This window comes from Equus przewalskii, chromosome 9, assembly GCF_037783145.1.
Source record: "Equus przewalskii isolate Varuska chromosome 9, EquPr2, whole genome shotgun sequence".
Classification (NCBI taxonomy): domain Eukaryota; kingdom Metazoa; phylum Chordata; class Mammalia; order Perissodactyla; family Equidae; genus Equus; species Equus przewalskii.
The window spans coordinates 72,484,186-72,507,857 of record NC_091839.1 but is presented as its reverse complement, the minus strand read 5'-3'; the positions used below and the strand labels follow the sequence as shown (position 1 = coordinate 72,507,857).

Genomic DNA, 23,672 nt, shown 5'->3' with positions numbered 1-23,672 from the left:
AAAGTGCTTGGGAACTGTGAGCTTGAGAGAACACTCAGGCATCCGTGTTCTGTTTATTGAATGTATACATGCATTGAGAATAGACTGTAGAGTGGGTAAGGACAAAAGGTGGGAGATAGTGTGGAGGCTAACTGCCGTAATCTAGACACATGATGATGAGAACATGGCCAAGATCACAGTTCAGGTGGTGGGAAGTGGTCAAATTCTGAATATATTTTCAAGGTACTACTGATAGGGTTTGCAAATGGGTTAGACATGAAGTGTGAGATACAGGAATCAAGGATGACTGCAAGATTTTTAGCCTGAGCAATTCAAAGCTTACAGTTGCCATTAACAAAGATCGGGAAGACTGAGAGGAATGGGGAGAGAAGAGGACACGTTTTAAGTCTGAGACGCCTGTTTTACGTCAACAGAAAATACAATACATTTACCCGAAAGATATTTGACTTCAGGACTGGTTTAATTAATGGATTATTGTTGACTGTGGATCTATCTCTACCTCTGTGGCTTTAAATAACTAATCATACAATGAGGATCTGATTCTTCTTAATCAAAGGTAGACCTAGACATTTTAATTAAGTTTATTTAAGCTGAATCAGAGATCTCTTTTTTGTATTTATATTGCTAGAATACAAGCTGATCCATAAGCAGATAAATCAACAGGTATCAGCTTCATTTTAGTGACTTGGAGTAGTGGGCACTTAATGAAAATGTAGGCATCAACTTTTATTGATGACTTCTTGACATCAGTATCTAGAAATGTATAAGATGCTGCAATAATAAAGACTGTGCTCTTGACTTTGGGTTCTTATGAAAGAAGAGGTATGTCTCCATTTCTGACAGCAAACCTTTCATATATTAGGATCAGCCAATTTACTAAACATCTTTGATTTGAAACTTTGTTTTTAGTACAGTAATGCATCACTTTACAACAGGGATACGTTCTGAGAAATGCACCATTAGGCAATTTCATCATTGAGTGTACTTACACAAACCTAAATGATATAGCCTACTACACACCTAGGCTACAGGGTACTAACCTTATGAGACCACCGTCATATATGCAGTCCATCATTGACCCCAACATCGTTATGCGGTGCATGTCTGTAATATTAAAAAAGTCTAGATGACCAACTGGGATTTATCCCAAGTATGCGAGCTTGGTCCAACATTTGAAAATCAATTAAGGTAATGTAAACATCAACAGGCTGAAAAAGAAAAATCACGTGATCATCAATAGATGCAGAAAAAGCATTTGACCAAATCCACAATCCATTTATGATAAAAATTCTCAGTAAACTAGGACTAGAAAGGAACTTTCTCAACTGTGATAAAGAAAACCTATAGCTAACATATTTAATGATGAGAAACACAAAGCTTTCCACTAAGATTAGGTACAAGGCAAGGATGTCCCCTCTCACCACTCCTTTTCAACATTATACTGGAAAGTTTCGCTAATGCAATAAGACAATAAAAGGAAAGAAAATATACACAAATTGGGAAGAAAGACATGAATCTGTCTTTGTTCGCATATGACATGATCATCTACGTAGAAAATCTGAATCAATTAAAAAAACTACTGAAACTAATAAGCAATTATAGCCAGGTTGCAGGATATAAAGTTAATATGCAGAAGTCAATTGCTTTCCTATATACCAGCAATGAACAAGTGGAATATGAAATAAAAAACACAATAGCATTTACATTAGCAAACCCCAAAATGAAATACTTAAGTAAAAATCTCACAAAATATGTATAAGATCTACACAAGGAAAACTACAAAACTCTGATTTAAAAAAAATCAAATAACTAAATTAATGGAGAGATATTCCATGTTCACAGATAGGAAAGCTCAATATTGTTAAGATGTCAGTTCTTCCCAACTTGATCTATAAACTGAATGCAATCCCAATCAAAAGCCCAGTAAGTTATTTTGTAGATATTGACAAATTGATCTTAAAATTTATATGCAAAGGCAAAAGATCCAGAATAGCCAACACAACACTGAAGAAGAACAAGGTTGGAGGACTCACTACCTGACTCCAAGACTTATTACTACACAGCTTACAGGAATCAAGACAGCGGTAGTGGCAAAAGAACAGACAGATCAATGGAGCAGAATAGAGAGCCCAGAAATAGACCCATATAAATACAGTCAACTGATCTTTGACAAAGGAGCAAAGGCAACACAATATAGCTTTTTCAATGGTGCTGGAACAATTGGACATCCACCTGCAAAGATTTGAATCTACACACAGACCTTACAACCTTCACAAAAACTAACTCAAAATGAATCATAGGCCTAAATGTGACATTCAAAACTTAAAACTCCTAGAAGATAATAGGGGAAAACCTTTATGACCTTGGGTATGGCAATGACTTTTTAGATAAAACACCAAAGGCACAATCCATCAAGGAAATAAGTGATAAGCTGGATCTCATTAAAATTAGAAACTACTGCTCTGTGAAAGACAATATCAAGAGAATGAGAAGACAAGCCACAGACTAGGAGAAAGTATCTGCAAAAGACACATCTGATAATGGAGTGTTATCCAAAATATACAATAAGCTCTTAAAACTCAACAATAAAAAAACAAACAAGTCCATTAAAAAATGGCCAATGATGTTAACAGACACTACAACAGATGGCAAATAAGCATATGAAAAGATGCTCTATAAGCATATGATAAGATGCTCTATATTATATGTCATCAGGGAAATGCAAATTAAAACAAGATACCACTACACCTATTAGAATGGCCAAAATCCCCAACACTGATAACACCAAATTCTAGCAAGGATGTGGAGCAACAGGAATTCTCATTCATTTTACTGGTGGGAATGAAAAATACTACAGCCACTTTGGAAGGCAGTTTGGCAGTTTTTTACAAAACTAAACATACGCTTACCATATGATCCAGGAATTGTGCTCTTTGGTATTTACCCAAAGGAGGTGAAAACTTATGTCCACACAAAAACCTGCATACGGAGTTTATAGCAGCTTTATTCATAATTGCCAAAACTTGGAAGTAACCAGGATCCTTCAGTAGGTGAATGGATGAACTGTGGTGCCTGCAGACAATGGAGTATTATTCAGCACTAAAAAGAGATGAGCCATCAAGCCATGAAAAGACATGGAGGAGCCTTAAATGTCTATTACCAAGTGAAAGGAGCCAATCTGCAAAGGCTATAAACTGTATGATTCCAACCATATGACATTGTGGAAAAGGCAAAACTATACAGACAATAAAAAGATCAGCGGTTGCCAGGGTTTGGAGACAGAGGGATGAATACACAGAGCAAAGAGGATTTTTAGGGCAGTGAAAATACTCTATGATACTATAATGATGGATATATATTATTACATATTTGTCCAAACCAATAGAAAACACAACACCAAGAATGAACTTAGACTGCGGACTTTGGGTGATAATGATGTAATAGGTTCATCAGTATAACAAATGTATCACTTTGGTGGGGGATGTTGATAATGGGGAGGCTCTGCATGTATAAGGGCAGGGGATATATAGGAAACCTCTGTACCTTCCTCTCAATTTTGCTGTGAACCTAAAACTGCTCTAAAAAAAATAGTCTTAAAAAAACAAAAAAAGTCCGCAGAGGCAAAATTTGACACAGTATTTTTCCATATTTATTTAGCTTTCTTTTAGTTAAGTAAGCATAGTTTGACATATCTCATTATTAATAATTTTACAATTCTGCAATTACAAACAAATAGTATCACAACATGCATAAATAATGCTCTCAATACTACTTTAAACATTTTTAAGACAGACTATGAATTAGCTTTGTGATGAACTAACGTTATAGATAGCTAGAGTTACCAAATACTTAAACTACTGAAAAGGCTGAGTGAATTTCAATTGTAGTAGTTTAATTATTAATCTTTAGATATAAAAGAACTGCTACTAAAAATGTGAGGATCCAAGGATTTTCCAACAAGAAGAAAAACTTACTATGAGAGGGGATAAACCTATATTAATTAAATCAATTGGCTAATCACATTTTTTAAGAAGTCCATCAAGCAATTGAGAATTCCTTAAATACCTTACATGTTATTACCATAATATTGTCAATCACATCACTGCAAGTTCACATAGTACAACATGTTGCACATGCTGAAAATTCCTTTTCTGAAGCTGGTCATATTTGAACTGATTTATAAAAACTTGTACCTGCTTATCTGTGGAGGTGCTCAGTGATCTACTTAACAAAGCAGTGCTGAAAAACTTGTAAATCTAATTTTGAGAGCCCATAACCCCTACTTCCAAATCCCTCTCTCCACTTTCAGTGAATAAAATGGAATTTAGACATTCATTTCTATTGTTAAGTAAAAACTAACGGAAGCAGAACTTGAGGAGAGTACATGTGGGTCTCTTCTTGCCCCATCTTCCACTGTCTACCTGCCTAACACTGAGTCTTGAATACTCAGCTCTTCTGCCACCTGCTCTCAAGTGTTTCCCTCTCCACAGCCTCTTCTCTGGACATTATAACCCTTAACACACTAAACTGTATTCACCGGTTTTGTGTGAGTCTTGTATTAGCAATTGAAGGCAGGCTGTCCTTTCTCACTTCTGTATTTCCTGATCCTGGCAGTGTCTGTTAGATGCTAAATGCTCAGTAAATGTCTGCTGAATAAATAAATGAACAAGTAAACTAAACAATAGTGATTCCAGATGTTATAACTAAACATTGTAATAAGTATTTCATTACTTAAAATTATGTTTAATATCATGCCCCCCCAAAAAGAAAGAAAACCAGTCATCTCAGCCTGTTTCCAACATCAATACTTTAATCCTTAGGTTCATTTATATTCATGTACGTGGTACTATTACACACTGGCACAATATACAATTAGCTTTCACCACCTACTCATCATTTGCATTCACTATTGTTAGTGTAAATTAGCATCAAAAGACAATTCCTAAAGAAATATGTCTCATGAAATGATCTATCAATAATATTAGCATTGCGTTATTAAAACAAATTTTCTCATCCAAGTCTATCTATCTCTACTTCCAAATCAGGACCTTTTTATTAGAAAAGCTAGGTCTAACCAATTTTTAATTCTAACTTTCCTTTGGTACAATAAACAAGCCATAAAGCAACAGTTTCCACCAGTTTTAATACATTAATATAACCACTTTATGTTTCTTCCTATTTATGTTCTTACAAATAAAACTCCATTGCAGTGAATTCTCCTGAATAGCCAAATTGATTGTTATTGCAAATTCACTGTTAGAATTTATTTTATATATATTATATAGCTTTCAGGATCAATTTATTACAAAGATGCAAGGCTTCAAGAAGTGAAAAGCATCTGAAATCTCAGTAAAAAGTGACACATACACAATTCTTTCCATCAACAAGATCAGAGATCACTGTGTAGTACGGAACTCTTTATTTTGAAATTTTATGTGTAAAATTATGGAACTGTCAAGAAGTAGTATTTCTTTTTCTCCTTCACAGTAATAAAACCTCCAACAAAGTATTTTCCATACTGGCTTATTATTCATAAAGAAATCACGATTATAATTGACTACTGAGAAATGAAAATATTTGTACTTTTTTTTTAATTCAGAGCACTTCCTGATTAACAAAATTTGTTTTAAAGGGATTTTATCTATAGTACCTTATACCTTAGACAAATAACCATTAAAACAAAGAAGTCAATGACAAAGTATTCACGTAACTATATTACAGATCTCAAGAAATAGACATTGAGAAAAGATTTAAGGCTACCCAGTGATAGCCTCTCATAAAACCCAAGAAACCTCAGAACTATAATTAGACTTCAAAGGGACCAAAATAGTAGTTTCTGTTGAGCCAAAATCAGGAAAATCTTCCACTGTTGACATTTTCATGTTCTTAATTTTTCAATCAAATAATCAGCCTGTAATTAAAAAATATATAACATACTTTTTATTCTAGTAATCATAACCTGTATGAAATAATTCTACTGGCATTTCTATTATAATAAGCCACAGCAGAAGAGCTAGATACTAAGGATTTTGTTCCTAAAAATATCTTGCAAAAAAACTCTCAATGTAACAGTTTTATAAACTGTAGTAAAGGTATTATTCTAGATTGTATATAAATAAGCAGATTTTTATCCATATTACATATTCATTAAAAAGTTTCAATAAGAGAAGGAAAATAAATGTAATACTATAGCTTTAAAAAGTACACTAGACACGGAGGAACCTTACATGCATATTACTAAGTGAAAGAAGCCAATCTGAAAGGCTATATACTGTATGATTCCAACTATATGATATGCTGGAAAAGGAAAAACTGTAGAGACATTAAAAAGATCAGTGGGTACCAGGGATTAAGTGGGAGGGATATTTGAAAAGGCAGAACACAGGATTTTTAGGGCAATGAAACTATTCTGTATGATACTATAATGGTAGATATATGACATTATACTTTTGTCCAAACCTATAATAGAATGTACAATAGTAAGAATGAACCCTAATGTGAACTATGGACTTTGGGTGATAATGATGTGTCAGTGTAGTTTCATGGATTGTGACAAATGTATCACTGTGCTGGAGAATGTTGACAGTGACAGAGATTTTAAGTATGTGGGGACAGAGGTGTATGGGAACTCTGTGTCCTTTCCATTCAGTTCTGCTGTGAACCTAAAACTACTCTAAAAAATAAAATCTATTAAATAAATAAAAAGTAAACTAAAGTCTTCTAGTTATATTATTTCAGATACTTTTCTCAATCATCTTATGTATCTGGAACATTATATAAGAGATTTTGGAATAAACTTTAGTATCTTTATCTTGATTTTTTTCAAAGTCTCATAATATATACTGACAAAGTCCCACATTTAAGAAGAGTTCAGATTCCTAGGGTGAACCTTCAACAGATCTTATAACTTTGTTCATTCAGTTTTTTTCTAACTGAAAACTCATGTAAGGAAATACAGTTTAAAACATTACAAAAATATATTTTTAATTACTTTTTTATTACAAAAGCATGGATCATGTAGAAAACTGGAAATACAAGTAAGAAAAAAATCCCTTTTTTATCACACTGATTTTTTAAAGAGACCCTTCTAGCTGTCCTGCAGGATGTCCCACTTGTTTATTTCAAATAAACACACACACACATATATATATCTTAAATATATTTTTTAATTAAATAAAATCATCTGGACAACAAGTGGAAGAAAAGGAAATAAGTTTGAAATATGAAGTTTCTAGAAATCAGATGCTTTTTAATTTGTGTACTGTAGCTATAATAATATATATTAATTAATGATAATTATTTAACTTGTAACTTGATGATCATTCAGATAGCAACTACAGGTTACCTTATCATCAAGGACACATGAAATAAGAGACTGGTAAATTACTAGTCAAGTGGCCCTGGAAGGACAGAGCCACTTAATAACTAAAGCTTGACTGTCAGGCCACAAACCTATAATCAGATGAATTCTATGCTACTTTTGCCCTAGCAAAGCAGAATTCTGCAATTTTTTAGGCTTAAAGCTTCAGGCTCAGCTCTGGTGGTTAATGCTTCTACTGCAGCCCTTTTCTAAGGAGTTCAAACTGACTACCAAAAATTACAAAACCTCAGTTTCTACAATGACGTTGGTGATGATGACAAAGCCAACAGGTAACATTTACCAACACTTACTATACGCAAAGTATAGTTCTAAGTGCTTTTCATGTAAATTATTTCATCAATCCTCTTAATCCTAGAGGTAGGCACTATTACTTATATGCAGGTAATAAAGAACTGGGGCCTTAAAAAGTTTAAGTAACTTGCACATGGTCCCTCAAGTAACTAACAGAGCCAGAATTTGAATCCAGATCTGACTCGGGATTCTGAATTATTAATGCCATGGTGCTTCTATATCCTATCCTCTGCTTGCAATGGAGAGACTTAGCCATAGTTTCTCTTCCTACAGATCTGATGACCTAGAAAATCCCCCAGATTAAAAATATTATTTTGGATATGTACAAGCAGTATGTTAGATGATCAAGTCTATGAGAGCTCTAAGTGCCTACTGTTGCCAAGAAAAGGAAAACTACAACAAAAGGATAAATATTTTTATATGCTGCTATTATAACAATAATACTTACTGTGATAAACCAATAGGAATTCACTCTATAAACCAATTTTGATAAGAAGCTAAGCTGATCGGCTGGTGCCATCACATGAAGGTGCAAGTGGTTAATGGAACAGAATGGCGGCATATGGAAACCCATTCTAAAACAGAAAAGTAAGAGATAATTGACAAATGAGTTCCACAATTGCTTAAAGCTATTTTTTCAGGTTAAAACACATAAATATTAAAGATATACAAAACAGGTTACCTAAGGTAGACAGATTACCACTCAAACATCTCTTTTACTGTTTCTCTTTATATATTTCAGAATATTCACAAAGTTCCTCTTCTTTTCATGTGGAAGTTCACAGTAACATAAACTCTTCATCAAGGAAGGCCTTAATCGCATATTATGCCTCAGTGTAACTTGTAGGAATTCTGAGTTGGCATTATGTCTTATCACTTCAGTCCTTAGCATATTAAGCTTTAATTCTCCTAAGATATGCCTCTGCAATGAATCTTAAAAAAAGAAAAACTACTGGAGCCAGCCCTGATGGCCTAGTGGTTAAAGTTTGGTACGCTCCACTTTGGCGGCCCAGGTTCAGTTCCCAGGCGTGAAAGTACAGCACTTGTCTGTCAGTAGCCATGCTGTGGCAGTGACTCACATAGAAGATCCAGGTGAACTTACAACTATATACAACTACACACTGGGGCTTTGAGGGGGAAAACAGGAGACAGACTGGCAACAGATGTTAGCTTAGGGTGACTCTTCCTGTGCAAAAAAACACAAGGCTTAATCAAGCCAAATAATTAAAAAAAAAAAATTACTGGACACTCAAGTAGAAGAAGGGTTTCTTTATTCTAAGACATAGCCAGGAGATGGCATGCTTTCTCCTTCAATAAAGTAGTCAATCATTTCCTTACAAATATTTCAGTAGTGAAATTAATTACACCATCATTAAAAAAAATTTATCATCACTTAAGTTTCCTGTTTAATACTGAAAATAAGTTAGATGATAATTATTCATAATTATTTGCTTTCTACATTTATAAAAGAGTTCCTTTGACTAGTAAAATAAATTTTTTTAATATGATTTAACCTCTTAAAAATCATTTTAGAGTTTCCTAAGTCCACTGATTCTGAGTGGAGCAGGACACACCTGTAACAATAATCCAAGCCTAGAAATATCCGCCTGTTCTAACTAGAACTAAGTCTCAATTAAAAGAGAAAAATTACTAGAAGTGAGCGGGAGTATGGGAAGAAGGCACGGGAGAAGTGCTATACTGCAGGAATACAGGACGGACAAGGGGGAGTCAGATACACAACACATATGGAAAAGCTTCCAGTGCTACCTAGAAAAGGAGACGAGGTTTTCCCTCTGTGAAACAGGAGTCATATAATGCAGAATCTAGTAATCTAAAAGCTAGAAGCACTTCAGGGGTTCACTCAACCCTTTCACTTTAAAAACAGGGAAGCCAAGATCCAGAAAGTTTAAGAGCCTTCTCAAGGTCACAAAGTTAGGCAATGGTAGAGCTAGGATTGAGGCTCAGGGCTCTTGACTCCTAGTCCAATGCTCATTCTCCTCATAAGCACTCCTACGACTGGGAAGCGAATGTGCTGCTTTTGGGAAAAGGGTCTCAGATACCATCTGTTCCTTGTCATTATCCCCTTGGATAGTGCTTAACAGTTTTCAGAGAATTTTCACACACAATCTCATTTGAGCCTACAGGTAGGCAGAGCAGGTATTATCTTGAGAGGTTAAACGACTAGTCTGAAGTAACACAGCCAGTACAAGTACAGTGCACAGCAAGTAGTATGGATAGCATTAGAATTCAGACCTCTCTGAATTCCAGTTCAGAGGTGTTAGAAGTAATCTACACTACAGCTGCCTTGGCTCTGCTTTGGACACACAAGGCGAAATCAGAAGTCTTTTAAAAAGAAAAAACAACTATTAAGATTAATTAAAGCAGTTGCCAAATTGAACATGACGTGCTTTTGCTCAAACTTTGGCAAATACTAGAATTCAGTTCAGCAGGCAATGAATTCAAATTAATGTCATACTACAAGTGTAATAATACATTTTTAAATCACATAAAATTTTTTGTAAGGAAATTCAATTCATACACTATTTTATAGGAATGCACATATGGAACAAAAATAAGTAGACTTGTAACCCACTGCTTGAATATAATGTATAACTGGTGATTATTAGAAAATGAGACATGAGAGGAAGAGGTTTGTTTATTTAATTTATACTACTAATGAACTGTATGCTCATGTTCAGAAAAACTGCATTTAAACCATGAACTCTGCCATCTCTGCTTTCATTTTCCAGGAGGAAACAACATTTCAGAAAAACTAAATGCATATATTGGTTTCTATCTGGAAGTACACATACCTCACATTTTTGAAGTCAGTGAAATTATTCCTTTCAAGAACGGTTTTTCCAGCATTTACCATGTTCTCAACTATAAAATAGGAAAGAAACTACATTACAATATAGGAGACATTAAGTTCACTAAGTTGTTATTAATCTTAACTTTTAGGGTCCTAGTCAAAAGTTATATCAAATGGGTAAACATTTAAAGATACATTCAACAGCTCTAAGTTACTGAGAAATCTGCTTATCAACAACTGAACTGAAGGTTCACCCTATCACAAAATATCACCCAGAGGCTGACTTTGAACAGCTGTAGAAGGGTATTATCAAGTGATCCTTTAGGACTTATGATCCTACTGAGGTCTACTTCTAATCATAAGGAGACTAAGTAATTAAAAAAAAACTTGTTTGAATTAAGAAGACAGGAAAACTTTGAATTTGTCTTTGAGCCCAAATTACGGATATGATATCCCTTCATGCCAGCCTAGCCTTGACTAGCTAAATGTTTGTATACTTGTTTTGGCTTCCAAACTCTAATCTGCCTTAGCATCTTTACTGTCTCGGTGCTTCAGGGCCTGCTGATGGGAATATGCTTCCCCATTAGAAAAATTTTGATACCCTGGGATCTTCAAAGCACAACGTCAAACTTTAGACCTCTTTTGTTTCTGAATGGTGAAATCAAGTGTTTGAAAGGGGAAGAAATGAGAGACTCTACAGAGGACAATTGTTACAACAAGACATAAAATCATTGCTAATGTTTACCTCTCTAAGTCAGGCCTGAGCAGGGAGGCTCCCAGACTTCCATGACAAGGCCAGTACCATATCCCATACGATCAAAAACAAAGTTCAAGTTACTTCAAGCTAGACTTTGTCTTGTTTTCTTTTAAAATACTCCCAAGATCCCAAACATGTGGGTAAAGATAAAAGACTGTTTTTTCTTTTTAATTTCTTTAAGAGACATATGACTGTTTAAAGCAATAACTTTAATGGTATCAGGGGATTATAAAGTTTGTAGATGTAATATATATAACCACATTAACACATAGTGTTGCAAGCTTTCTCATACTTTATATGAATTGATACAATGTGAACTGTAGGCTGTGATAATTACAGGATCTCTCTAGAGCAAACACTAAAGACAAATGCAACGAATAACAGCTAAAACGGCAAGAGAGAAAGTGGGGTACTAAAAACTACATTTGATCAACCACAAGAAGGCAGGAAACAAGAAACAAGGCAACAAAAAACAAATGGGACAAACAGAAAACAAATGGCAAGATGGTAGAACTAAATCCAACTATATCAATAGTTACATTAAACGTTTATGAACTAAACACTCCAATTAAAAGACAGAGATTTTCACACTACATTTAAAAAAAATAGCAAGACCCAACTATATTTCTATCTGCAAGTCTTTAAATATAAATATTCAATTTGGTTGAAAGTAGAGGACCGAAAAAATATACAGTGCAAACAATAAATAATAAGAAATTTGGAGTAGCTAAATTAATATCATACAAACTAGATTCAAGAAGTATTTTACAGAAATAAAGAAGGACATTTTATAATGACAAAAAAAGATCAGTTCGAGCCAGCCCTGAAGGTCTAGTGGTTAAAGTTGAGCACTCCTGCTTCAGTAGCCCGGGTTCATGTCCCAGATGCAGAAACACAGCACCCATCTGTCAGTTTCCACATTGTGGCAGTGGCTCACATAGCGCTGGAAGGACTTAAACGAGGATATACAACCATGCACTGGGGCTTTGGAGAGGAAAACAAAGAGGAAGATTGGGAACAGATGTTAGCTCAGGGAGACTCTTTCCCTCCAAAAAAAAAAAAAAAAGCCATCTTTGAGTCACTCAAAAACAAAAAACAATCAATTCATCGAGAAGACATGACAATCATAATTATGCATTCATTTAAAATCAGATCCGAAATACATGGAGCCAATCTACTGTCTCTTTTCTATTTCACTGATACCTACTCTTTATTATTTCCCTCCATATACTTCTTTTGGTCTGATTTGCTTGCCTCTTTCTAGCATTCTCAAGTGGAACCTTGTCATTGGTTTTCAACTTCCTTTTCTAATATAAGCATCTAAAGCTATAAATTTCCTTCTACGCACTGCTTTAGCTACAGTCTAAAAATTTTGATATGTTGTATTTTTCTTACCAATCAATTCAAAATATTGTCTTCTTTGACATTTTATTTAGAAGTTATTTAAAAGTGCATTTGTTAAAAGATTTTTAGTGTTATTCTAGATTTTATTTTTCAAACTCCACTGTTATCAGAGAACATATAAGATTTCGATCACTTGAAATGTATTGAGACTTATTTTATTCCTCAGAATATAGTATATCTTGGAAAATGTGTACTCTTAACAAAATGTGCATTCTATAGCTAAGTGGAGTTCAATTACTGTCAATTGTAGTCACAGTGCTTGATAGTATTATTGAGCTCATCCATATGCTTATTATTTTCCAAACTTTATGGACTATAAAAAAATATTAATTTCAAGAACTTTTAACTTTTATTATGGAAATATTTAAATATACACAAAATCAGGAAGAACAGTATAATGAAATCCCAAGTACTCACTACGCTGCTTCAAAATTAGTAACATTTAACTTGCAACAGTTATAAAAACTTTTAATAAGAAAGAAGAAATGCTAAAAAAGAGGAAAACAAGCATGAACACATTTTTCCCTTCTTAAGAAAAGCAGTATGAAAAAAATACTTAAGGCTATGGTGGCTGTTGCCTGGTACTGACTATTTCATGTATACTGGCCTCCGTCTGTTGGAATGAGTGTGAAATGTACTGATAGAACTGCAGATGACTAAGGAACTTTATAATATCTAGAAAAGAACAGTTTAAAAACTGGCAATTCAGTAATCTAAACCCTAATGAACTATACTTCAAGGTTTTCCATCAAAGACATTTCTTATTCACCTTCAAAAAATCTAGCCCAACTTATCCGTCTTGTTAGCTACCTTAAAATACTGACCAAACTAATCCCAGACCCTGGTGACAATGGCTATCAAAGCAGATCTGAAGTGACCTTAGAAATGTCTTAGTAAATGATAGTTGACAAGTCACAGAAATCATGAGTAGGAAAATATAGGATAATCATATAAGAGACAAGATTCAGAATCTCCTTTTCAGAGGCTAAAAGTTCATCACTAAAATCTCATAATTAAACTTTGGTGCTAGTTCATCTACACAGGAAACTACAAGGCAGGTACCAATATGGTCTCACCCTCAGGCAGTATGGGTTCATGTGCCATATCATAACTTATTTGTAATTTTTCATAGCACCTTTCATTTTCAGAGTCAAGAAAAGCCATCATCTAAAAGCATAAAAAGGCATTATCTTTTAGAGATTTGAAAGGTTAAATAACATGATGTCTTGGATTTGCTTCAAATCTACTGTAGGAGAAGGTTAATATATGAAAAAAGATTGGCCACAAGTTAATAAATGTTGAGGTGGGTGATGAATACATGGAGATTATACTGTTTTCTTTATTTTTGTGTATATTTGAAATTTTTCACAATGAAAGTTTCAAAAAGTCATAATGCTCCCTTTTTGTAATACTTGGCTAGGCTTTTTCTCTTTAATCGTCACTGCCATTGCTGATGCCAATTCAAGATGATATAATCATGAAGAATACCGCCATTGTCTTACCCAGTTCTACATGATCTTTCTTTAGTTCTCTGCAGTTTCCAATATGCTTCTTTGGCACCACAAGATAATGATGAAGTGCTGCTGGTTTGATATCTTTGAAGCAAACTAGGTCTTCACTCTAACGGAAAAAACATATCATTTGTTAGTCAGTGAATTTTTTAAAAGAATTTCCTAATGCTGTTCTGGCATGTCTTAAACATCTTAAATCTCAGTCTGATAGGGAAATGGTACTTATGTTACAACTAAGCCCCATTGAGCAATTTTGTGATTATGCATTAGGTCCATAAAGACAAGCTTTAGCTGCCTTCATGAGATGCTCATTTATTCCAGAGAATAAAAAGACTTATATAAAGTCAATTTCAGGAAAACAATTATGAATATGGTTCATTACAACTTCATTACCAACAATCCCAGAGTTTTTTGTATTTTATTACGTATTTCTCCATCTCTACCCTAAGGTTTTTTCACTCAATACGTACTTTCAAAGGTTTGACTATAGAATCATAGCAAGATTGATAAGTTGTTTTTTACACTTAATTTTTTTCCAAAGTGGCATGTTCCTCAATTATAACAAGAACATTATCTAGCATCTACATATCCAACAGTTACATTTTTAAACATTTTTTACAGCAATTATATACAAATACTTTATGTTTACTTGCCACTTTACAGCATTAAAAAGACTTTGAAATGCTGAAACAAATTCCTGTATGTTGTACAAAGCTATGTGCTCAATCCATTTCAAGTGTGGCATCCATTTTCTGGTTTACATACTCCACACAGTAATGTAAGGAAAACAGAAAAGGAAACAAAAAAGGGAATCTTTCAACCTATTAACATTTGAGTTTCAAGCTTTTCCAAGAGAAAAATCTGCATTCCCTAAATAACCTCATTCAATATCTTATATAAAAAAATTAGTCAAAGTTATATAAAATCAGTACCAATAAGTATAGTTTCCCTCAGAAAAATCCCCAGAACATACTGTTGCTCATTAGTTCTCAATTCTAGGAACCAAAATTCAATCTGAACAAGGGCTTCATATCCATGCCAGTAATCTTGGGTTCAGTGAGAATAATGGTGTTGGCCATTGCACATCTGCACCATGAACCTCCGTATCAGTATCTATACAGCTCATGTAAGCTTCAGGTGACTGACAAGTCGAGCTCCAGTAGACCATGCTTCAGAGACTGGGACTTTTTGTTTACTTTAGCCCCCAGCAGGCCATGATTGAAATGGAAGCAGCAAAAACAAGGTATTACATGTCCCTTTCCTACCTTAAGACTTCTGTATAATGCCCACAATATCACTTTATTAAAATACTGTTTAAATATTGACTTTGTTGCTGTCATCACTTATAAACCTTCAGCCTAGAAGCTGCTAAAATGTGGAGGTGCAACTACACAAAAATCTTGATTATTTTTCCAGCTATTAAGTGTAACCTGCCTATATGATGAGTATAGGGAGGGGGAAAAAACTGGTACTTTAAAGATCTTGTGGTAAACACAGTGAGGGTAAACTGGATGCAGCAGGAGCTGGGAGGAAAGTACACAAATAAGAACTGAGTTGAGGTACCTGCTGACAGAAACAGGGATTTGATGCTGTGTTTGAATAGGACAATCCTTCATCACCCCCAAACTTTCAGGAAAAATCTATACCAACTGTTGCTTTGCATTAAGGTATCACGAAAATGAAAGGAAAAGAACCTGTGTTACTTTCTTTGGTTAATGCAAGACAAAGGTTTGAGGCCAAGGTACAATATTCAACAGAAACAGAAAATACAAGCGGTGTCTAGGGATAATGAATACAGCACACTCCTCCCAGCCTCAGGATAAACTCCTCTCATAAACTTGGGAGAGTGGTGGGTTTCCTGTGATACATGGACAGAGGTTCAATTCAGTTTCGTGTGTGTGTATACACATACATACATACATGTATGTGAATACGTATACATGCATACATATATATGTGTGTATGTGCACATGTGTGTATATATAAATATATATTTTTAAAATATATATATAGATGTAAAAAGAGAAATCCCAGAAGGTTGATGACTTGGGGAACCCCAAAGGCTAACCCTAAAATAACAAGACAATTATATCAATTTTAATCCATTTTATTATCGTTTTTCTGTCTAGTATTAACTTTAAATACTGACATCTATAGAATGTTTTAGAAAAGGATAAGATCAAGGACCACAATGTTTTTAATTGTTTAAGGTTTTCCAATATTTCTTTAATGCCTCCTTCTGAGAAACAATCAGTATTGGGGAGTCAAATCTAGCAGAACAGAACTGCCACAACTGTACTTCCCAGATTGGTTCAGAATACAACTTTATATGCTTTTATTTCCCCTCAATTATGACATTAACTTTTAAAAATCCAGCAGTGATTCTTTTTGGTATAGAATACATCCTGATTAGAAGTCATCTGAATACAGGCACACCTTAACAAACAGGAAAAATCCCAAATAAGCAATTTCAAATTACACCTAACTGAATTAGAAAAAGAAGAACAAACAAAGCCCAAAGTCAGCAGAAGGAGAGAAGTAATAAAAATCAGAGCAGAAATAAATGCTATTGAAACAAAAAAGGCAGTAGAAAGGACCAATGAAACAAAGAGCTGGTTCTTTGAGAAGATAAATAAAATTGACAAACCCCTAGCCAGACTTACAAAGAAAAAAAGAGAGAAAGCTCAAATAAACAAAACCAGAAATGAAAGGGGAGCAATAACAACAGAGTCCACAGGAATACAATGGATTATAACAGAATACTATGAAAAACTATATGCCAACAAAATGGATAAACTAGAGGACATGGGTAAATTCTTAGACTCTTACAACCTCCCAAAACTAAGTCAAGAAGAAACAGACAATCTGAACAGACCAATCACAAGGAAAGAGGTTGAAACAGCAATCAAAAGCATCCCAAAGAATAAAACCCCGGGACCAGACAGCTTTCCTGGGGAATTCTACCAAACTTTCAGAGAAGATTTAATACCTATCCTTTTCAAGCTATTCCAAAACATTAGGGAGGATGGAACACTTCCTAACACATTCTACAAGGCCAACATCACTCTGATACCAAAGCCTGACAAGGACAGCACAAAAAACGAGAACTACAAGCCAATATAGCTGATGAACATAGATGCAAACATGCTCAACAAAATTTTGGCAACCCAAATTCAGCAATTCATCAAAAGGATCATACATCACAATCAAGTGGGATTCATACCAGGAACAAAGGGTTGGTTCAACATCCACAAATCAATCAACATGATACACCACATCAACAAATTGAAGAATAAAAACCACATAATCATCTCAATAGATGCGGAGAAAGCATTTGACAAGATCCAACGGCCATTTATGATAAAAACTCTGAACAAAATGGGGATAGAAGGAAATTACCTCAACATAATAAAGGTCATATATGACAAACTCACAGCCAACATCATACTCCATGGGCAAAAACGGAGCGCCATCCCCTGAGAACAGGAACAAGACAAGGATGCCCACTCTTATTCAACATAGTACTGGAGGCTATTCTTTGCAGCATGATTTATGATAAAAGACTGAAATTAACCCAAGTGTCCATAATTCAGCTAGGAGACTGGTTCTGTATTACATGGACTATTGTATATATTCATCCTCTGCCCCCTATTTAGGGGATAAATTAGTTAATGAAAGTATTGATCATGCCTAATTTCCTCTATAAAAATGGCCCTATGCTGGCGCCCCATGGCCTAGTGGTTAAGTTTGGTGTGCTCCGCTTCAGTGGCCAGGGTTCAGATCCCAGGCACAGACCTACCCCACTTGTCATCAGCCATGCTGTAGCAGCAACCCACACACAAAACAGAGGAAGACTGGCACAGATGTTATTTCATGGCAAATCTTCCTCAAGCAAAAAGAGGAAGGCTGGCCACAGATGTTAGCTCAGGGTGAATCTTCCTCAGCAAAAAAAAAAAAAAAAAAAAATGGCCCTGTGCTCTTCACACAGTTTACTCTGAGATATTCCTAACAAAGAAAAACTCCTGACCTTTGGCCAGGAAGAAAGCTGTGATTGAAAGTTGGACCACCCCAACCCCTCTTGATGACTATTTTTAGACAAACAAAGCTTTCCATAACCACTAGCATCTATTTCTATTAGTTTTCTTCAACATCAGTACTGGAGCGTGCAAAATTTTAAAGCAGTTTCCAGGAATCTAAGAAATATTGAACTCTGAAGTTAAACAGCTCACTTGCCCTCTCACTAACCGAATTTTATGTTTAGTAAAATAAGGAGTGAATGAAGAGGCAGAGATCGGTCCCTTCTGACTCTGGATCAGCTCAGCAGAGGCCCGCTTTACAGATAACTGACCGAAAATCTTTCTCCGAATCAGCCGCTTCCTGCCTCCACGTCCTTCTCCTCTTCAGCATGGCTTTTACAGTCTATCACATCAGTCATTCTCTAGCCATATATTCTTATCTTTGCCCCACTGCTGGAGGGGTGAAAAAAACCCACGCAGTTGTGCAGACGTTAATCTGAACGTCCTCAACCTCAACTGACCGTCATCACTACCCAGCAACCCTTCTGTTTTCCCTGATCCTCTCTCCCGGCCTCCAAGGAGCTACTTCAAATTTTTACTTCTAAGTGACCCTGTAACTTGCTCCCTTACCTCCGTCAAACCTTCCCTCACACGCCACCTTCCTAGTGAAGCTTTTCCTGACTAAAATTTAAAAATTGCATCTCTTTCATTTTTTCACTGTCTGATAAACTGTGTATTTTACTTATATTGCTTATTGTCCATTTCCGTAAGCTCCACGCGGGCAGGGATTTGCACATTTTGTCACTGCTGTATCCCAGTGCCTCCGACAGTGCCTGGCGTATAGACGGCACTCTTTCAAATACTGAGAACGAACGAGTAAGTGAGTTTCCTCTTTCTGAGGTACAAAGCTCTACCGCATGAGCCATTTTAAATCTCTCTCCATTGACAACTTCCCATCAGGACTCAAACACACCAAAGTCTTCACCGTTTTAAAACCTTTCTCTTAACCCCCAACTCCTCTGTAGTTACTACTCCCTTTCCTTCCTCCCCAAGACTGCCAAACTTCCTTCACAAGCTGTCTATATTTGCTGTCTTCAATTTTTGTTCTCCCAGGTCCTTCTCAGTCAACTACAATCTGCCTTCCGACTCAGCACTGCACCGCAATTGTTCTCCTCGAAGTCGATGACTATCACTTAAGGGACAAAACCAGTTCTGGTCTAACTTGGCCTCTTGCAAGCATGCAGGAGGATCACCAGCCCAGACTGAAGATCAGGAAAGGCTGACACCGCTGCCACTTCCTTTCTTCTTCACATATCCCTTTTCTCAGCATTCCTAGTTTTCCTTCTATTTCTCTGCTCCTTCTCTGTCTCTTTTCCAGGTCCTCTTCCTCTGCCTGTCCCTTATGATGCTAGTGTTCTTTAGGGTTCTGTGTAGGCCCCGCCTTCACTGCTTACTTTACATGTGCTTCCTAGGAGATCTCATCAACTCCCCTCTCCTCAATTTCCATCCATAAACTGGCAGTTCCCATCATGTGGGCTATAGATATAGTTCTCTCCAGAGGACAGACTACCCAACATTTTACTGGACATCTCTGCTTAGATGCCCAACACTCTCCTGCCCTCTGCCACCTCCTGGCCACCTTCTCCTCCTCTGTTCCCAATTATAAGGAAATCGTACCACCACTATGGGTTTACCCTAGCAGAAATCTACAAATCATCCTTGACCTTCCTCATTGTCCTACATCTAAACCAGAGTTTCTCAACCCAGGGACTACTGACATTTGGGGGCCAGATAATTCTTCATGGTGGGGGCTCTCCTGTGCATTGTATAATGTTAGCAACCTTGACCTCTACCCATTAGGTGCCAGTAGCCCTCCCCACCCTTTCAGTTGTTACAACCAAAAGTCTCCATTTGAAAACCACTGATCCATCTCCATCAATAAGTCCAGCCTGTTTCACCTCCGAAATACCCTTAAATTGATCCGCTTTTCTTCATCTCCACTACCACATTCCTACTTAAGGCCATTATCAGCTGGATGACCGCAATCGCTTCCTAACAAGTCCCCACGCCTCCAGACTGGTCCTCTCCAAATCATTCTCCTCAGTGGGGCCCAAAGGATCTTCCAAAGATCAAACCCCCTGGTGTAACACCTCAACCCCTTCCTCCCAACCCTGCATTAAACATTTCCTCTTCTCCAGAGAGAACACTGGCAAACAGAAGATAAAACATTCGGAAGAAGGAAGCTTCCCTTCATTCTCCAGATAAAGACAAAACTCCTTACCATGAACTACAGCACCCTTAATAATCTGGCCCCTTGTTCCCCTCTCCAGCCTCATCTTTCACACCTCCCATCCTCTCAAGCTCAACGCTCCACTTAGACTGAATTTCTGTTAGCTCTCCTTATGGCTCAAACCAAACCTCTGAGGTTCTCTCTACCTGGGACATTAATCTCCCACCTGGTCAACTACTACCTATTTCTTCATGTCTCACTTCCTCGGAAAAGCCTTCCCTAACCCTTCAAATCTGAGTTAGGTGCTCCTCCCACGGGCTTGCAAAATACCATAGGTGGTAAAACCATTTCACCACAGCACAGGGCATTGTAATCAGCTGCCTCCTCCATCTGTATTCATTCCACCCTTTAGATTATAAAATCTGGACAGGGACTATCCTTTATCTTGTTCACCACTGAATCTGCAAGTCTAGGTGCTTACAAGGAATTCAACTTACTTTTACAAAATGAATAAATGATTACTACAAAAAGCCAGAATCTTTGGAGCTGATTCTCTCAAAAGGTTGTTTCTTTAAATGTAAGTAGAACCGGCAGAAGAAAGTGTGTACCAGATCTCTGTTTTAAAATATCTAGGCAAAGCCTTAGTGCCCTCAAGATGTGCACACATCCCAACTGATAACACCTCTGGGACCTGTACCCTGCAGTGGAAATCAGAGGCTATTAAGTAATAGTTCGACCTCGGATTTCCCCCACCCCACGCCACCCTGCCTTTCAGTCAATCTAACAAACAAGCTTTTCACAATTACCATTACCTATCTCCTGCTAGTTTTCTCCATATCAATATTACAGTGTGCAGAATTTAAAAGCAGAGTCTAGAAAGGCAGGGGATGGGGTCCGTTTAATAAAAGCAGAAGCCATAAATGCTCTTTTCTGCCAAATACTTCTGTACCCGCAGAGACAGACCGAAGTATCTGACTTCATCAGTACGTTTTCTCCCAATGGAACAGCAAAGAACGCGGGAGACATTACCGACCCAGGAAAAGCAAGTCTGTCATTAACAACAGGACACCCGGCCCCATCCACACAGGATCCTCCCACCCCGGTCCACACCCGCGAGGCCTCCCTCCCGAGCTCCCGGGTCTGAGATGACCCCCACAGGGTCCACACCCGCGAACGTCCCTCCCGAGCTCCCGGGGCTGACACGACCCCCACGGGGTCCACACCCGCGAACGTCCCTCCCGATCTCCCGGGACTGAGAAGACCCCCCACCTGGGTCCACACCCGCAAGCGTCCCTCCCAAGCTCCCGAGGCTGACACGACCCCCACGCTCGCCGGCCGCGCGCCACCGCCCACCTCGCAGTCCAGGAGCTCGGTGCCCGGCATCTGCTGCCTCGCGATCTGGCAGAACACGCACTTGCCGCCGTCTTCCTCGGGCTCCGGCGACGCTGCGACGACCTGCGCGGTCTCCGACAAAGACCTGGGAAGCGCTGCCGCCGCCGCCGCCGCCTCTCTGCCGGGGTCCGACTCGGCGCTGCTGCTCTCCTGCGGTTCAGCCATCGCACCTGCCCCTGGCGGCCGAGGGCCTCGGCGCCTCTGGGACAAGGGGGCCTGCGCCGGCCTCCTGCACCTCCTCGGCTGTACCTGGAGGCGTCGCCCGCCGCCCGGCGCTGGCCCTGGTGGTAGTTGGGCGCACGCGCAGATCCAAACTGACGCTGGAGGGAAGGCAACGCGAGGTTGGGCCCCAAAGCCAGCGGCAGCCTCGAAGCTAGTGGCCACGAGGGGGCGCACGAGGACGCTACCCGGGAGAGGCGGGGGGCGGGGAGGGGAAGCCGGCTGCAGCTGCAGGAGAGCTCGGCCCCCTGCGTCTCGTTGGTGATGACGCAAGACGTCCGCCGAGACGCGAGTACGCGCCCCGCGTCGCGGTGACGTCACCGGCGCGCCCGAAGGCCAGTCCAAATGGAGTCTGGTGATGTGGGTGTCGTCTCCCCAAGGCTTGTGATGTTAGTATGCGGTAGGAGTGTATTACCCTGTCGTTAAGAAAAAAAATTTTAATTCATACGTTTTAAGAGAATGAACAAAATTTCCAGAGCTTCCTTTTCAACAAAGATCATGTTTGATGCTCTGTGATTGCATTTTCAGTCACGATAATTTTAGATGCTTAAGCTCAAAATGTCCAAAACTGGGCTTCACGTGACTGTTTACTCTTCTTGTTAACAGTATCAGCTAGGTCAGAATAGCGGCCTTTATCTCACGTTCCTCACACGCAGGTCAATGTGGAGTCCCGGCGTTTATAGTCTGAAATAGTCCAGAAATTCCCTGCCGGTGCCTCATTATGCTTCACCTCGACCACTGCAATAACCTTCGAACTATAGCTTCCCTGCTTGATTCTGCTGTCACTCAAAAACCCTTCAGTAACCATGGCGCCCCAAGAAAGAGTACCGCTTCCTTAGCTTGGTATTCCGGGTGGACTCTGATTTGACCTCGACTTTTCATTTCGTAATACTTGGCATTTGCTGGACACTTAAAATGTGCCAGGTGTTTCTCTAATCGTCAAAATAAACAAGGTTGGTTTTATAATCCCCACCAGAGTTGAAGAAACAAACTCAGAAAGACTTGCCCAATACCACACAACTAATTAGTGGCCGAGTTCAGATAAAGGTTTGTCTAACTCCAGAGACTTCCAGCCTTTTTGAACGCAACTCCTTTTTCACACTGAAAAATTTCTTAGACTGACTTATTATAGTAGTTGTACCGTTGGTGTTTGTTGATTTAGAAAACAGATAATAACAAAGTCCTATTTATGAACTCAGTAATATTTTTAAATGAATTTATGTTGTTTTAATTAAAAGGATTTACATATTTTTTAAGTAGTTGTGTATATGTGTTCAAGACATTTTGGGGGACCCCTATAATAGCTTCATAGCCCCTGGAGAGCCCAAGGCCGGGTTCAGAACCACTACATTTCTTTGCCCAACTTGAGTATCCACTATTTCTATGCATACAGTACACCTGCACGTCACTCTGCTTTTATCCACGCTGTTTCCCCTGTTTGAAATTTCCCTGTTTCCATCTCTGCACATCCAAATTTCACCTTCCAAGCCACTCCTCAAATGCTACCTTCTTCATGAACTTAATCTTTAATTAACCAAACTGAAATAAGCACTTCCTTTTGTGAATTCACAGCAGTTTTTCAATACTTCTCTTGTAGAAATTATCACCTTTGTATTACATGCTATTTATGTACCTATTTTTTCTACTAGAAATTATGTT

At 37.8% G+C, this 23,672-nt stretch overlaps 1 protein-coding gene across 2 annotated transcripts; it reads right to left on the bottom strand.

Moving 5' to 3' along the window:
• Positions 1–3,626: 3,626 nt before the first annotated feature.
• On the bottom strand, positions 3,627–22,850 carry HINT3 (histidine triad nucleotide binding protein 3). 2 transcript variants are annotated; one of them, XR_011522649.1, is made up of 6 exons: positions 21,756–22,850; positions 14,148–14,265; positions 11,230–12,225; positions 10,486–10,555; positions 8,121–8,247; positions 3,627–5,911 (listed from the first exon to the last, which is right to left on the bottom strand). XR_011522649.1 is itself a non-coding variant. In XM_008544760.2 (5 exons), exons 1-5 carry the CDS (start codon positions 21,957–21,959, stop codon positions 5,879–5,881), a joined length of 552 nt encoding a protein of 183 aa, XP_008542982.1. In that variant the 5' UTR covers positions 21,960–22,311; the 3' UTR covers positions 3,627–5,878. The 2 variants fall into 2 exon arrangements, 1 of the variants encoding a protein (XP_008542982.1); XM_008544760.2 differs by lacking the exon at positions 11,230–12,225 and having other exon boundaries at positions 21,756–22,311.
• Between the last annotated feature and the right edge of the window lie 822 nt (positions 22,851–23,672).

Excerpts from the sequence above, each read along its gene's own strand:
- HINT3 (XM_008544760.2), bottom strand. The coding sequence starts at position 21,959 with ATGGCTGAACCGCAGGAGAGCAGCAGCGCCGAGTCGGACCCCGGCAGA. Across the intron at positions 14,266-21,755 it reads CCGAGCTCCTGGACTGCGAG|AGTGAAGACCTAGTTTGCTT; the intron begins GTGGGCGGTGGC and ends TTTTTCCGTTAG. Across the intron at positions 8,248-10,485 it reads ACTGACTTCAAAAATGTGAG|AATGGGTTTCCATATGCCGC; the intron begins GTATGTGTACTT and ends TTTCTGTTTTAG.